This window comes from Ammospiza caudacuta, chromosome 1 (assembly GCF_027887145.1).
Source record: "Ammospiza caudacuta isolate bAmmCau1 chromosome 1, bAmmCau1.pri, whole genome shotgun sequence".
In the NCBI taxonomy this organism is placed as follows: Eukaryota; Metazoa; Chordata; class Aves; order Passeriformes; family Passerellidae; genus Ammospiza; species Ammospiza caudacuta.
Window position 1 is genome coordinate 107874690 of NC_080593.1, and position 14896 is coordinate 107889585.

The 14896-nt window shown below is 38.6% G+C and overlaps 1 protein-coding gene across 3 annotated transcripts in view; it reads right to left on the bottom strand.

The window, feature by feature from the left end:
* Positions 1 to 783: 783 nt before the first annotated feature.
* The window catches only part of TMEM241 (transmembrane protein 241), a 54433-nt gene continuing 40320 nt past the window's right edge, over positions 784 to 14896 (bottom strand). For all 3 annotated transcript variants that reach the window (XM_058812863.1, XM_058812855.1, XM_058812847.1), the window contains 2 exons: positions 4793 to 4857; positions 784 to 1413 (listed from right to left, as the gene is read on the bottom strand). In XM_058812863.1, the coding sequence (XP_058668846.1) occupies positions 1353 to 1413; positions 4793 to 4857 (126 nt within the window). In that variant the 3' untranslated portion in view covers positions 784 to 1352. The remainder of the gene's footprint in view (positions 1414 to 4792; positions 4858 to 14896) is intronic.

Below are 14896 nucleotides of genomic sequence, written 5' to 3' on the forward strand. Positions count from 1 at the left end.
TTTTTTCTGAAAACCAACTAATCTCTTTTTAAAATTCACCAGTCATAGAAACTGACTGCAAACATTTGTAAAATTTACCTTCTTTGTAAACCTATGGTGTTTTATTTGAAATTAAAATGTAGCCATATTTTCAAGCCCATCTGGTTGAATTTGTTAGATTGAAGCCTCTGGTAACTGTAGGCTTGTAGAAATCATGTGTCTTGCCTAGACTAGTTACCCAGTTTCTATCTACAGAGAAATATGCACTTCCTAACATAGCAATCCATTCAAGAAGGATCATCTCTGTGAGGGCAACCCTCTTTCCATTGACCATGAAGGAAATTTGGTCAGCTTAGATTAAAGGACTACACTTTACATATCTAACAAGTGAGACAAGTCTCTTTCCACATTGAAGATTTGTTATCAAGTGCTTTTTACCTTTCCCACAATATAAACTCATCATTTAATGTTACTTTCACATAGATTGCAGGCTCTAATATATCAAGACTAATTTCTAACAACCATTAAGCAACCAGAAGTGAAATTACTTTAAATACACTTGAGATTAATTTCCTTACACTCTTTATGACATTCATTCAAGGTTCATGTTCTTTGTTTCCTCTTGCAATAATTTAAGAGACAAACCACTGCTGGGAACAGTACGTGTCCCTCCACCCCCTCCAGCTGACAAAAATTGGCAGAGTTCAAGAGAAATCTCAGCAAATGGGAGAGAAAAAAATTCACAAAGAGCAATCACTACAGATATTGAGATTTATTGCTGATTTTCCCTTTCTGAAAGGCTGTCAAACTGCCACAGTTCCAGAAGGGGATTATCTCCACAAGCCCTTTGGCCTCAGTCCCTGTGCCAGTTCAGACAACATGACCAGAGACCTGTGTGTGGCAGCTCGCTGCTTACAGAACAGTTGGAGGCAAAATCCATCCTTCCAGATCCTGAATTTATACATTGTTTGGTATGACCTGCTGTCTGCTTCAAACAAAATAAAAGCCACTGGGGCATCCAGTGGGGAATGCTGCTTTTCCTGAGTTTAGCTCCCTGTGTAAGAAGCTGCTACTGAGTGGTGCTCACACAGAGCCGTCAGCATGATACAGTGCAGTTTTTTCTTTACCACATCAATCTGATATAGTTGGTCTTGTGCTTTGAGGCAAAGGCTCCTTACCATCTCTGCCAACTATGCTGCTCCCTTACCAGCACTATTAATAGCATAGGTTCTTTTCTTAATTTAAAAAAAACAACACTAGATCCCTTTCCTCGTGTTTGGTTGCACTTCTTCATTCCTGCTGCCACTTTTTTCGTGATAGTGTCTCTAGGCTGCAAGTCAGCTCTGTTCCAACTGGCGAGATCTGGTTCCTCTTTATGTGCCTGTCCTTTCAGTGTAAACAAGCAATGCTTCTCCAACTCCACCGACCACAAGGCTGTAAACAAAATATATCACAAATTTAGCATCATGGAAGTCCTTCTACTTGATACAAAAAGGTATTCTTTTATCTAAACACATTCCAACCCAGAGACAGTAACCCAGGTGATTTTTTCATTTGTCTTGCTAAGAAAATGCTGAAACCCAAAGTATTTAAATGATCTCATCAGAAGTTACCTTTCCTGTGTTTTCGGGCTGGTGCTATTCAGTAAAAATGCACAGACAGGAATCTAAATGGAGAAGGTTGCCCCTAGTTACAACAATAGCTGCACACCCCTACACTAGCAAGAATAGAAAAAGGAGGCAAGAGAGTTTGAACCTTATTAGCCTATTGATTCCCTCTTGCAATTTCTGTTTGTATTCTGTCCTGAAAACTTGCCACTTGACAACATCAGGAAGAGATGTAAAGCCTAGGTTTTGTGGACAAGGTGAAATCTGGGAAAACCTTTGTGTGCTGGGGTGATCCCATTGGGACAGTAAGGCCAGTAGAAATTCCTGTGTTTGTCTCTCTTGGTGAGGTTAAAGGAGCTGCCCCAGCCAAAAAGGCACCCGTGCCCAAGCACTCCTTTCCTGTGCTGCTCTCATCACAGCCGTGGCATTAAGGCTGCTCCCCAAGAGTCAGCCTAGGAGCAGGGCTCCAAGTCAGGATGAATGGTTTTACAAAAGCCTTCCCTTAAATATGCTATCAACCCACTCAATGCATGCAATAGTTAATAATCCCCAAGTCTCCTCTGTTATCTCTCACTGCTGACAAGAATATGGTAAGATGCCGACTCTTCTCTCTTTTAGAACAGTGCAAAGCTAAGTGTACTGACCTTTCATCTTAGCCCCATTGCTTAATTAGCTTATGAAACAGAAAAGCTCCTTACTGAACTTTATAAACAAAACAAACTTCTGTTAAGTTCATTTCTAAGAGTACTTTTTTTTCCTTTGGAAAAAAAAAACATGTAAAGCTGAAGGCTCTTTGGTCTAATAGCATTACATTCATTTAAATCTTAGCTTTGGTGAGCTGTTTTAAAAACCACATAATTGCCCTTGTTCCTGAGAGGAAAAAAATATTGTATAACAACAGCACAATATCTTACAATTCCACAGTAAACAGCCCTGGAAAGTAGGTGCTACAGACAGTCTGTGAAGGTCCACTGGGAAGACAGAATAGCTTTGGTGTGCAATTACCAACAAGGAGCAAAAGGCTGCAAGGGCTGCAAGCTTTTCAAAAAGGGTCTAAACCACTGAGTCTGGCCACCTGCAGTTGGTAACAACATCTGAGTGCTTTTTTTCTGGAGAGGGTTAACCCCCATGTCTTATTTCAGCTCCAGTTATAAACACACCCTATGCATTAACTCCTTTGGAATCTATGGTTAGATAATAAACCCTTTATCCTAAAGGAAAAAAATTCCAAAACACTACATAAAAAAAGACCTAAGAAATATTTTTCCTGTTTCAGTAGTTGTGTTGTTTTCTAAATTTTTAACAGAGATAAAAAAATAAATCTGTCTCTGACATACCATTTCAAAAATTAGACTCGCAATTATGTACAAAAGATAATAAACTGCCCAGCCTTGTTCTGTAAAAAGATGTCTGTACCAGAGCTGTTCTTTAATATCATATGTCTTACATCAGAGAAGAAGAATCCCTTTCTGAAGGACTTGAAATCTTGGGATCCACATGCCCATGCGGTCCAAATTACTAGGCAAATGGAAACCATTGTTATATCTTCAAGATGAAGCAGAGCAAAACTCACAGCTAAATGCCAGCCCTTGATTTTACCTTCATTTTCCCTTGTGGCAAACCCTCCAGCTTCTGTTTATAGTGGGGTGACAGATAACTGCACTTGCCCATAGCTCAAAAATTAACATATGATATTGTCCATGACCACACTGGAGCAGCACTAAAATCCTCAGTGATTAATGTTCTCATGAGTACTCTGCAGCTGCTATCATCCAACAAACTATTTCCAGAGCTTTGCTGCTAAGTCAAGGCACTGCCAATGCACAAGCACTAACAGAATTAAAATTTTTAAAATATATAAATAAAAGAAATAGTTTTCTTTTTTAATTATGACAATCAAAATGTAACAGTGGCCCAAGGGCTAAAGCAAATTTTCTTGTGAACATACAGATGTGTTCATCATTTATAGAAGTTTCAGTCCATATAGGGCAGGTGGCATGTGTGCAACTACATGGGTCTGTGTGCTCACATTAACAAAGGTGCACATTAATAAAGGTACACATGAATTTTTAGTGCAAATGTCAATGCATACAGATGTATAATCAAAGCCTGCCTCTAGCACACATGTGACAGACGTGCACAAACACATGCAAAACATAGTGAATGGCCTAGACTAGGAGTGTTTTGTAGTTGCTTTGACATTGGTTAAGTCTCTGACATGCACAGGCAGTGTGTATTTCCTAGAGTTAAAAAAAAGCACAACTTACTTTAGCATTTGAGACTCCATGTGCCTAAAATACAGATAGGAATCCATATCAACACATAAGTAAATGGGGCCAGTCTGAACTGGAGATTCTCCTTTCTATAAGGTTCTTATCACCCTGAAGAAAGGATATGCTAATTCCATTCAGTGCAGAGCTGAATCTTTAGGATGGCAATCAAACTGAATGAATCATGAATCAAGTAGAAAGAAAGAAGCTTAGAGCTTTTCAAAGGTAAGTAGATTTTTATTTCCATTAACAAATCTGTCCTCAGAGACACAAGCCTAACCCCATATTGAGAAGTTATTTGCACGGCAGAAGCATTTAGGAGCACCAGCCATGCTCCTTTGACTGTGTGCTACACAAACACAGACCAAAACCACTGCCTTGGACCAAAGAAGCTTGCACCCCAATTCTTTATATTACTACCTAAAAAATTCAGGTTAGGTGATTTGTACTGTGTGGCCACACATTACAAAATCCAGATACAGCTCTGGAAAAAGTTTATCATCACTATTTTTCTCCAGTTTAATTTTATGCATTCACAGTGCGCAGTGTGTTAGGGAAACTTGAATTCACTCTCTTGGTTAAAAAGATACTGTCAGCAAACCTTGACTCCTGTGTTTTACTTCCAGTTCCACCACTAAATTGCAGCATGACTTTGAATGGGTCATTTATTTGCCTATTGGATCCATTTGCCTCACTGTAAAATGTGCTGAGTGAATTGTGGTGAGGCTTAATGTCTAAAATGTCCATGTTCTCCCACAGAGGTAGAAAAACCACTTTTCTATTGCTGTACTGCATCCATCATTGCACACCTGGTTCTCCTTACATGCAAAATAACATTGACAGCAATAGAACTTGACATTTAAAAACATTTCCACATGAAGCACTGTGTGAAAATTCATCTTTACTGTTAAACAAAAAGCTCATGTAGGCACTTACCAAGAAATTGTTAGTACATTGGCAGTCATGACAAAGAAGAACGGCGATAAGCTAGCAGTGATAACCTGTTAAATTGAAAAGAAGGAAAAAACATTTTGTGAACTTGTGATATCACAAATGAAAACTAAAATACTTTTGCTGAAATTCAATTTCCATGTGTGCAGTCACATCTTCTTCTTTCAGTTGAAGATAGTATGATAGTCACACACCACAATTCGATTTTGACCCCGGCAGAATCCAGGACAGAGCAGAGGCAGGGCAGGGAACCAGAGCAGGGGATCCTTGTCACATATCCCAGCTGGCCGGGCCTAGGAGCCTGCTGACTTTTACGTGTTGACAGCAGACTGGGGAGAGCAGTTGGATCCCAGGTTTGGAAAGCCTTATATTTTTGAGAATGAGAGTTTGAAATGTGTTTATAGGTGTATAAAAACAAAACAAAAATTAACAGGGTACAGGGTTAAGAAAACCAACACAACTTCAGTAGGTTTATGTTACAAGTCTCTCGTTACCCCCAGGTGTTCTGGGCAGAGAAACTAGAGACAAATGACTCTGTTTTCCAAGTCCTGATCCCAGAAACAGCTAAATCCTGACGTACAATGGTTTGTAACAGATCCCTGCCTCAGCAGCTACGGAGCCACCACATCTGCAGCCTGCGTGCAGTTTTGGATGTTTTGCTGCCAGATGGATAATGTAAAATGGAAAGAGTTCAAAGAACAGTGACAGAGTCATTAGATGGGGGGATTGATTTTCAGTCAACAGTTAGGATAAGCAATGCCTGTGGGAAAGGAAGACTTGGTAGTGGTTTACAAAAACTTGAGAAACACAAGCGCTGAGGAATGAAAGGAACTATTTAGGTTAATAAAAAATTGCCCAAGGAAAAAAATGAAATTAAGAAACAAAACATTTAAACAATTATCAGCTAAGATTTCCTAATCATTGTTTGCCTAGTTGACTCCCAGGGGAGACAGCAGAAACTTCATTCTGTAATCTATTACTTGTTAAAGCATTACTACACGTGCAGTAGGGAACCAAATGCCATTTTAGAGTAGATTCTGTGCACCAGAGCTTGGACTAACAGTCTGTTAGTCAATACCTGCTACAATTGTTTTGGCTACATTTTAAAAGGCAGGCTCTAAATCTGCCTGGAGTGTAATCAACGCAGGATCCCAGGCAGGAGTGACAGGTGAAGAAGAGAATGTTGTGTGTCCTCTCTCTGGAGTCCCATTCTATAGTTAGGTGGAGAGGGGACAACAATCTAAATGCAGCAGTGAGACCACAGGAGCAAAGGTGTTCAGTAGGGACTACACAAGGCGTGCCTCCTCTGGCCTCTTTGGGGATGTTTGCTACTTTAGGGACATTCAGGTGTGCAGGTGGCATTTTGCTTCCTAGATATTACCATAATTCACACCTTGATTGTTCTCCATGTGCCTGTAGCCCAGGCCCCTGTCAAAGGAAATTAGGCAGGAGATGGACTTGATCCAGACAGGACAACACATGACTGCAGGCCCACTCCATCCTTGCTCAGCAACCAAACTGCTGGTACCAATACAACCACAGACACACCTCCTGATACAAACTTTACCTGACTTCAGTGTTTTCACACTTCAAGCCACAGAAGTGTACAGCACAGGCAACGCTGTATAGCTCCAAGCCAACAGAAGAAGTGAGCTCCTACTGCTAGGGAAAATCAAAGATATGTATCTACTCCTAAAGCCTTGTATCTATACAGGTAAGCAAACACACACCTTAACATGCATACTCAGAAGAGACTGACAGAGGACAAGGACAAGTCACAAACAGAGAGTTATGCTTCAAAACTCAAGATCATATTGCAACTGTGCACATTCAGTGGCATGTCTCATAGTTATTTGCAGCCAGAGAGAGCTGATATCTACTCCAAACAGTAGAAGTTAACTATTCAGGAGCTGAATCTTTCATGCACTTTACCTAAAATCCAGCTGCAAGGCTGAATATCCTTTAGTTCAAAATCAGTGCTCTAAAATAAGTTTGCATCTTGTTCTAGTGGGCTAGGTTCTCCCCTCACAAAGAGTGCAGCAGATGCACTGACCTACAAGGAACCATTTCTCATTTACTCTGGTGTGAATGCTTCTGGAATTAACTGTACTGAGCTTATTTTAGGTTAATGCTAACTTATTACATAAAAATATACAATACTAATTACCAACCATGTAAACAGAAACTAACAAAGGATGGCAGCTGTGGTACACACAGAGCGTTCTTTTCCTAAAGCTCATCTCCTCAAAGAAACTGAAGTGCTGTGTTTGAGAAGTGGCACAAGCTAAAGTTGTGTCACCCACTCCCTTGTTGAGCCCTGTTTATTAGAAACTTGAGAAGAGGCCAAGGGCAGAGAAACAGGCATTCAAGAAACCTCCGAAAACAGGCCCTATCAGAAACAATACACCATTCTACTGTGATCATCCCAAACCTCTGCAAAAATGCAGGCTGTAGCCTTTTGGACTACTATAGCTGAACACTGTTGTATTTTTGAGAAATTATGTAAGAGAGTCTCAGTGCCAAAGACAAACAAAATGTGGGCTGGAAGAGCGCATGAAGTAAGTGTGTGTAAGGAAAGAAAAAACAAATCACAAACAAACCAAAAGGAAAAGACGTTGCTAAAATGTCTACCTTTGATAATTTATCAAAAAGAAGAATATGTTTAAAAATGAAAAACAAGTTTTCAGAGAAGCTAACAATGTCATTTGTTCCGGGGAAGAATCTAAATACTAGAGACACAGTAGAGAACGTAATTTTCCTTTAAGTACATTTCAGTATTATCTAAAGTGTTTTAAGTGCACATTTAGTTGGAAAAAAACCCACCCACCTACACTGATGTTCTGAATGGCCTTAAAATAAAAAAAAAAGAAAAACCAACAAAATAAATTCACAACAAGCTAAGTGCAGTAATCTATCTTTCTTCACTTTAAAGGTCACAGTTGTTCTCCTAGGCATTTAGATGCTTTAGTAAAAGGAATGAGTTTTCAAGACAAAAGAAAGCAAGTTAAAGGGCAAACTAAAGTTAATTATTTCCAAATATATTTTGATGCCGAATCTGTGAAACTAAGAGGTGGAAAGGAAAATTTTAATTAGCTATAATATGCCTATTTTCAACAAAGCTCCCCAAGATTTTGACATATAGTCACTAATTCTATCAAATTGTACAAGTTGGATGCTTGAACGCCAACTATTTTGGAAACAGGAATAGCTCCATGGACTCTGCCTACTTTTAAAGGAACTGTGACCAGTCAGTATTACGAAAGCTACTTTAAAAACATTCATACCCAGAAATTTTCTTACAAAATTCTGACACAGCTTTCAATGATTAGGAAAAAAAATTCAAGCACAGCATAACTTAACAAAACATTTCCATGTGAGCTGAAATTTTTCCTAAGAAATCATTTCAAACCCTTCCTTGCATGAAAAATCAAATCAAAACAAAACAACCTCCCCTCATGATTGTTGCTTAAAATAAATCAGTCTAAGTTTATTCTGCCATTCCATTGTACCGCAAAAATAAGACTCATTTTAAAGGAACACTTTATTAACACCTATTTGTCTTGATTCCAGCTATTTCTGTAGTTCAAATCACTGAGTTATTCACAAGTCATTTGAAATTTAACCAAAAACCTTGGCATTTCAAACTGTGCTTTGTACCTCAACCAAAACCAGTTCTAGTTCTTTACAATATGTATCAGCATTGCAAGAAATCGTGTATCCTTGATACTTCTCTGGGATTAGGTCTGAGGAGAGTGGGTTGGTCCCCTCCACACAAGAGATTGGGCCTGAATAGTCAGGGAACAAAACACATAAATACTCCAATATTCTTCACATGAATACTCTAGTAGAAGGGATCAGATCCTGTTTCTCCTGGAACAGAAACCAGGAGAAAAAACAGAGCAACTCAGCCAGTTAGAGGCTTCAAACTTTTTGGTTTCAGGAGATCCCCAAATTCACGTCCCCATTTAAAAGGTGAAAACTTCAGGCATCCCCATTATTCTGGGAAACCAAGAAGGACTCAGGTGCCATAAAACATTCCACACATTGTTTACATTTCCATTTCCATTTAACAAGCTGCTATCAAGGACAACACAGCACTCAACCTCAGGATCCAAAGAAATTAATTCAATTCCAGAGTTCTAGAGTTTGCTCCTTACCAGGCTGAATTAGTGGCAACTAGAAAAACAATGGTATAATTGAAATGCTGGGTAACAGACCCATGAAGCAGAAATATCCAAATGTGTGGAAGAACTTGTTGCACAGTAGGGATAAATTCAGCACATAAAATCACTTCTGCACAGGAAAATAGTAGGCATAGGAATAAATATGCTCCAATGCGCCCACGTTTTCTAAATCTGCTTTAGTGATTCCTGAGTGGAGGGAGGCACAATTGCCACTAGCTTTAAAGGGTTCCCAAAGAACTTTGACAGACAGACCACTGCACAACTCATGATGTGAATGATTTCCTCCTTTCACCCTATCACTTTGGTCAGATAAGAAAAAATTTCCAAAGAGAAAGCAAAATTTTTCTCATAAATGTTGTTTTAAGAAAATATGAGGGGAAATGGAATTTATTTTGGAATAAGAGATTAATTCGGTTAACAGATAACAAAATAAAAAATAAAGACTGGAGAATTTCTAGCTGTAGACATTAAGAACAGGTAAGATAATTACTGAGCCAACTTCACTCTTAGATGTTTTTCTTGAACATATAACATTTTACTTGAACATATACCATAAAACTCTGATAAGTCTGATATGCGGCTTGAACACAGGAGATGGCACCCTAAGGGTTCCTGGTCCTTGGTAATGCACAAACTTGGATCCTGGGAGATAAAGGAATGTGGAACTCTGCATTCTTTGCTGCCTTGAGTTCTCCCCTGACCAGCTGAGGTTATACCACAGACTCTGGAGTGTCCAATTTCGATTGGTTCAAACCAGACATCACTGCCAGATAAAAGTGTCATTCTTGACCAAGCTATCATGGATCCCCTTCAGCCCTGACTTTACAATCACTTCAGAGAAAGATTTTCAGGCTGCAGAAGCTTGCTGCAGATTTTGAATATTTAGCATTTCTGAGTTGTTCAGGAAGATATTGTTTATATAGCCAAGAACACTGATGAGGACATTTTCAAAAATTAGATTCTGATTTAATCTTTCTATCTGGAATGGAAAGATATGGTGGGGATTTAGTCCTGACATGACCATGATTTGTTAATATTAGCACTCTACTTGTACATTCCATATAAAACTATGTTTTCTTAAAACTTTTAAACTGCTAAGAAGTTAAATGTCATAGTTCTCACTGTGAAGTGAACACAGAATACTTTACAAAAGTTTTCTTTAATTTGTGTACACCGAGCCAATCCTTGTAACTTCACTTCCCCAAACTGCCAAAACCGCTGTCCTTACAAAGACGCATATTTTTTCCAAAGAGAGTGTTTTGAAACAGCTCATCAAGTTCACTCACTGTTCAAAATAAATCATTCTATTTACCATTGGGTCATCTTCTCAAAACATCAGGAAAAAGATTCTGATGTACGTAACATTTGTTTTCATTCTACTGTCGGAATTAAAGTAATATCAAGCTTTTTATAGACATAATATTTGTTCTGTCCTTCTTCTGCATGGTTTAACCAGCTGCTAAGATAATCATCAAAAATCGCCAGGGAAATGGATCATTTTAGGGCCACAGAAAACAGCTACATCAAGATAATCCAGTGCTACCAAAAAGATAAAAATTACAGCAGGAAAACATCAATAACAACACATTTTTTTTCTTGAGGGAAAGCCACTGAAATAATTTCCCAGATTTAAGAGTTATATCTCCTTTGTACATATGTTTACTGCAGAGTAAGCATATGTTACATGAGCATACAAAATGTTTGGAATGGAAATATATCAAAATCTTCAGAATAGAAAAAAAGAACAACTAATATGTTAATGCCATCCTCTGTATTCATTAATTCACATGAATTTTCTAAGCTTTTAATACCATTTCTCTTTGTTTGCATACATTTTCCATCTCAGGTGGCCTACAAGCCATTTCCATCTAGCTCTCCTCTACTTTCCTTCATCCAAATTTAAGACAACGAAACATTGCCAGATGGGTAAATTCTCTGCAGCTTAGCAATAATACTTTCATTCACACACATCCAGCAGCTACAGAACCAGTTGAACAGATGAAGGCATTTACTGGGACAGCCAAATACATGGAAGAACACTGAGGGACTGGGATCTCCGCTGTCCAAACCCCAACTGATGTGGTCCAGCATGTACTGCCAAGTCTTTTTAAAATAACACAGACTTGCGAGATTTTTATAGAGCAGGTGCTGACTGTGAGGTTTCAAGGTGCAGAAAATCAGCAATGTTTAAGGAGAGGCACCAATGACCACCTGTAAGCTCACTGATTGTGCAGGGCTGGTACTGTCACTGGAAATCTGACATGAGTTGGCAGCAAAAATCCCTGCTAAATATGACAAACATGGTACATCCCCTCCCTCACAAGAAAGAGAGGATGGGACTAGAACTAATGTCATGTCTGACTGGATTGCTGGCATTTGGGCAAGGAAAAAAAAGTACAAACAAAGTGTGTAGAAAAAAAACTACTTTTTTTCCTATGGTGATCAAACAAAATAAAGCACTGTTAGCAGCAGCAGATACTGTGCACAGGAGATGTCTTCCTTTGTGAGCAGAATTAAGCATCTGAATGAATCCTGCATGCAGAAACAGACCAAAATCAAAGTAGCATTAGCTATTTAATTTTAGGTCAGCTTTGGAGATGATCACAGAAAAGAAACTTCCCTGGAAGCTTTCAATTATATTGCCTATTGCAATGACAAAACTTTCCATGAAATCATTAGAAGCTCAAAGGCTCTTCACAAATCGGTTTTACCATACCAAGGTCAATCTCTGGTTAAAAAAGATATAGCAAATTCAGGCAAAATCCCTCTGACCAACTCTCCTTTAAAGTTTCCTCTCCCTAGATATTCATTTAGTTGTATTAATCAATACAATGAAACAAAGTCTGAGACCTTTCAACTTTGTTCTGAGGGTCTGTTGTTACCAATCAAAAAGCAAGGCAAAATTTGCTGCCTAACATAAGGGCTTCAGGTGATAATGCAGCCCCCTGAAGGAGCACTGCTAGTAAATCCACTGACAAGGAAGGGTTCCAATCAGCCACACAACTTTTTCCAAGGAAAGGTAACGAAGCTTTAACCTTGAACCACTAAAATAATGGCTCTTCCCAAAAGAAACAGTAATGCCATGATCCTGCCTGAAAAGCTGAGGAGCCCAAACAAGGGAAAGAAACAATTCAAAGTGAAATAAATTGGAGGAAAGGGGAAAGCAAAACAGGCTTCACTCTCAGTTCTGCCCATTAGTTTAACACTAACTCGAGCACATCTGCTGTGTTACCCTCAGCCTGACCAAAGTGTAGACGTGCCCTGAGGGATTTCATCCCCTGACAGACTTCACTGGGGACTGGCAGCCTGTGAAAGCAGCAGACAATGAAAGTTTGTGCATTGCAGCATACTTAGGTGCACATTGCTCATAGGAGGAGCAATGCTCTGCTCCAGTCTTCTGAAGGAAGAAAACCCTTTAACCCTTCTGAAATACAAGCTGCTCCTTAAAGGATAACCTGGTGATGCTGGCACCATGGCAACAGTGGCACCATGGCAACGGTGACAGTCAGTACCTTCATGATCCACACAGCTTTGATCCAGCCACACAGAAGTTTTTTCAGCTGCTGTAAATTTCTTTAAGAACATTTATTTCATATTTGCCCAAATGCCTGCACTCATCCCCTTCTCTAAATCATCTGTTTTCTAAAAGGAGGTTTTGGCCACTCTCTTCTGCCTTTTCTTTATATTTTATCTTTCTTCTTTCTATGTTTTTTTTAGCATTACAAAAGTAATGATGTAATATCCAGGGGTTAAGAACACAATTAATTCCATGTATAGTGACTCAAAAGCAGGCAGAGTTTCAACATGCCTTAGCAGTCAAATGCCTAATGATAATGATAAAACTTAGTTCTAGAGTAAATGAGTCTATCTGTATTTCATAGGAATAGATTCTGACAAAGCTTAAAATCACCTACATGTTACATTTAAAAAATAGAACATACTAAAAGCAGGGGGAGATGGTAGATCAAATGACACACAACCAGCAACTCACCCTTGAAAATATTTTCACAACAAAAGCAGGACAAATGCATGCCTCTAGAAAAATCATCAGATATTTTAGGGTGGTTTCGCTTTTTTTACATTACAAATACCTAAACCAATAATCTTTGTACTGCAGATGAATATTTCTATATATTAGCTTTTTGACTGCTATGAGAAAATAGATTTCCTAATTAGCCCTAGTATGTGCTTAGAGAGAAGATAATGCTCTGTATTTCTGTGGCTGAGTACCTCTATGTAGTTCCAGTATTTAAAGAATTAGGTATGCATCCTCTCTACTTTCTATCACATTTATGAAATTTTTTTTCCGTGCTGTTTTCTGTAAGTTCTTTTTTTTCCCAGGATTTGATTACCAATACAACAATGATGCTGATCCTACAAGTGCAAGGTGGGACCAACAGGTGGTTGCATTGTTAAAGCTTCCCTAAAGTAATTGAGCATCCTGTTTTACCAGATTAATACATGATAAATGTACAATCCTTTCAGATTAATATGCTATAAGAACAAGTTTTTGGCCCTGAGCATCATGTGAATATCAAAAGAACTGCTGAACTGCTGTCTAACTTCATCATTTTTTAATTCTGCATAAGACAAAAGTGGCCAAGCTATTGTGCCTGCACCGTATGCATCTGATCAGCAGTTTGGCTGCAGGAGTAAATGAACCATTAAGGTTTCATTTCTTGCCTTTGAATCACTTCTAGACAATCCTCTGCCTTCACCTCTTTGAGGTATGTGCAACCTGTCTTGCTGCTCTCAGCCATACCAAGACTTTAAATATAGCTCCTAGATGGCCATTTTGAATCCTGGCCTTAATTTTCTTGTCTCTCCAGTGTTGCTGTCTTTTTTAAACTTTACAATAGCCACCACAAAGATATGATGATTATTTAAGTTGCAGAAACATCTCAGAATGTTAAAGAACAGTAAGGAAAGAAGGATATGTGGATTATAGAATGTAATTAAGAGAATCTATGTAAGAAAATTCTCCTCTTATGAGAAACAGGATATCATGATCACATTTACAATGATCAAAGAGGAACTGCCTTTTCAGCAAGACCTACATCTATCAATGCATAAACACGTATCAATTTTGTCTTCTAAGACTAAGAGCAGTGACACCAATCTTCAGCCTATAAAGGGGCTATAGTACAGAATCCAATTTTAACAGTACCTCTGCTCATATTTTAAATATTTCTCTTACATGTGCCCATCTGTAATCCAGATACTGTTATTACTTTCAAAGTTCCAGTTCTAAGGACACAGCCTGCACAATTCTTGTATAATTGCTGTTCCTAAGCATGCTTTGCTGATCTGGAAACACGATCAATCATGACCCAAACAGGTGTGTGCACATGCTCCAGACTAACAGCATCTGTTCAGGTCAGGTCTGCAGACAAGAGGCACAATCCATACAGCTGAAGCTTTGCCAAGCAAGGACAACAAAAGTCATTAAATGGGGGACACAAGAAGGCTTCTTTATACCAAATAAATTTGATTTTCTTTGAATTTGCTGAGAAACATTTTGCCCATTCTTGCTATTCACCAAATTTAAGACCCAACACCCCCTGTTTCCTGTAGATGCTTCATGCATTATAATGTTTAACTGTACTTTTCCTGTATCTTTTCAGCATGTCAAGGAGTCTCTTTTGCTTATATGCTGCCTCATTACTGCAAAGGCCTTAATGGCTCCTGACATTTAGCTTCTCCCTTGAAACTTCTAAGTTCAGAAGCTGACAGTGCAATATGATTCATCATCTTGTTAATATTTTATGAATTATTAAATATTTGTGCAATGGAATAAGCATTTCAACAACAATCACAACTGTAAAGTTCTACCTGCTAGGACCACAGACAAAAACTGGATTGGACTAAGATAAGGTTGAATCAAGTATTGGATGATGGCAGAGGA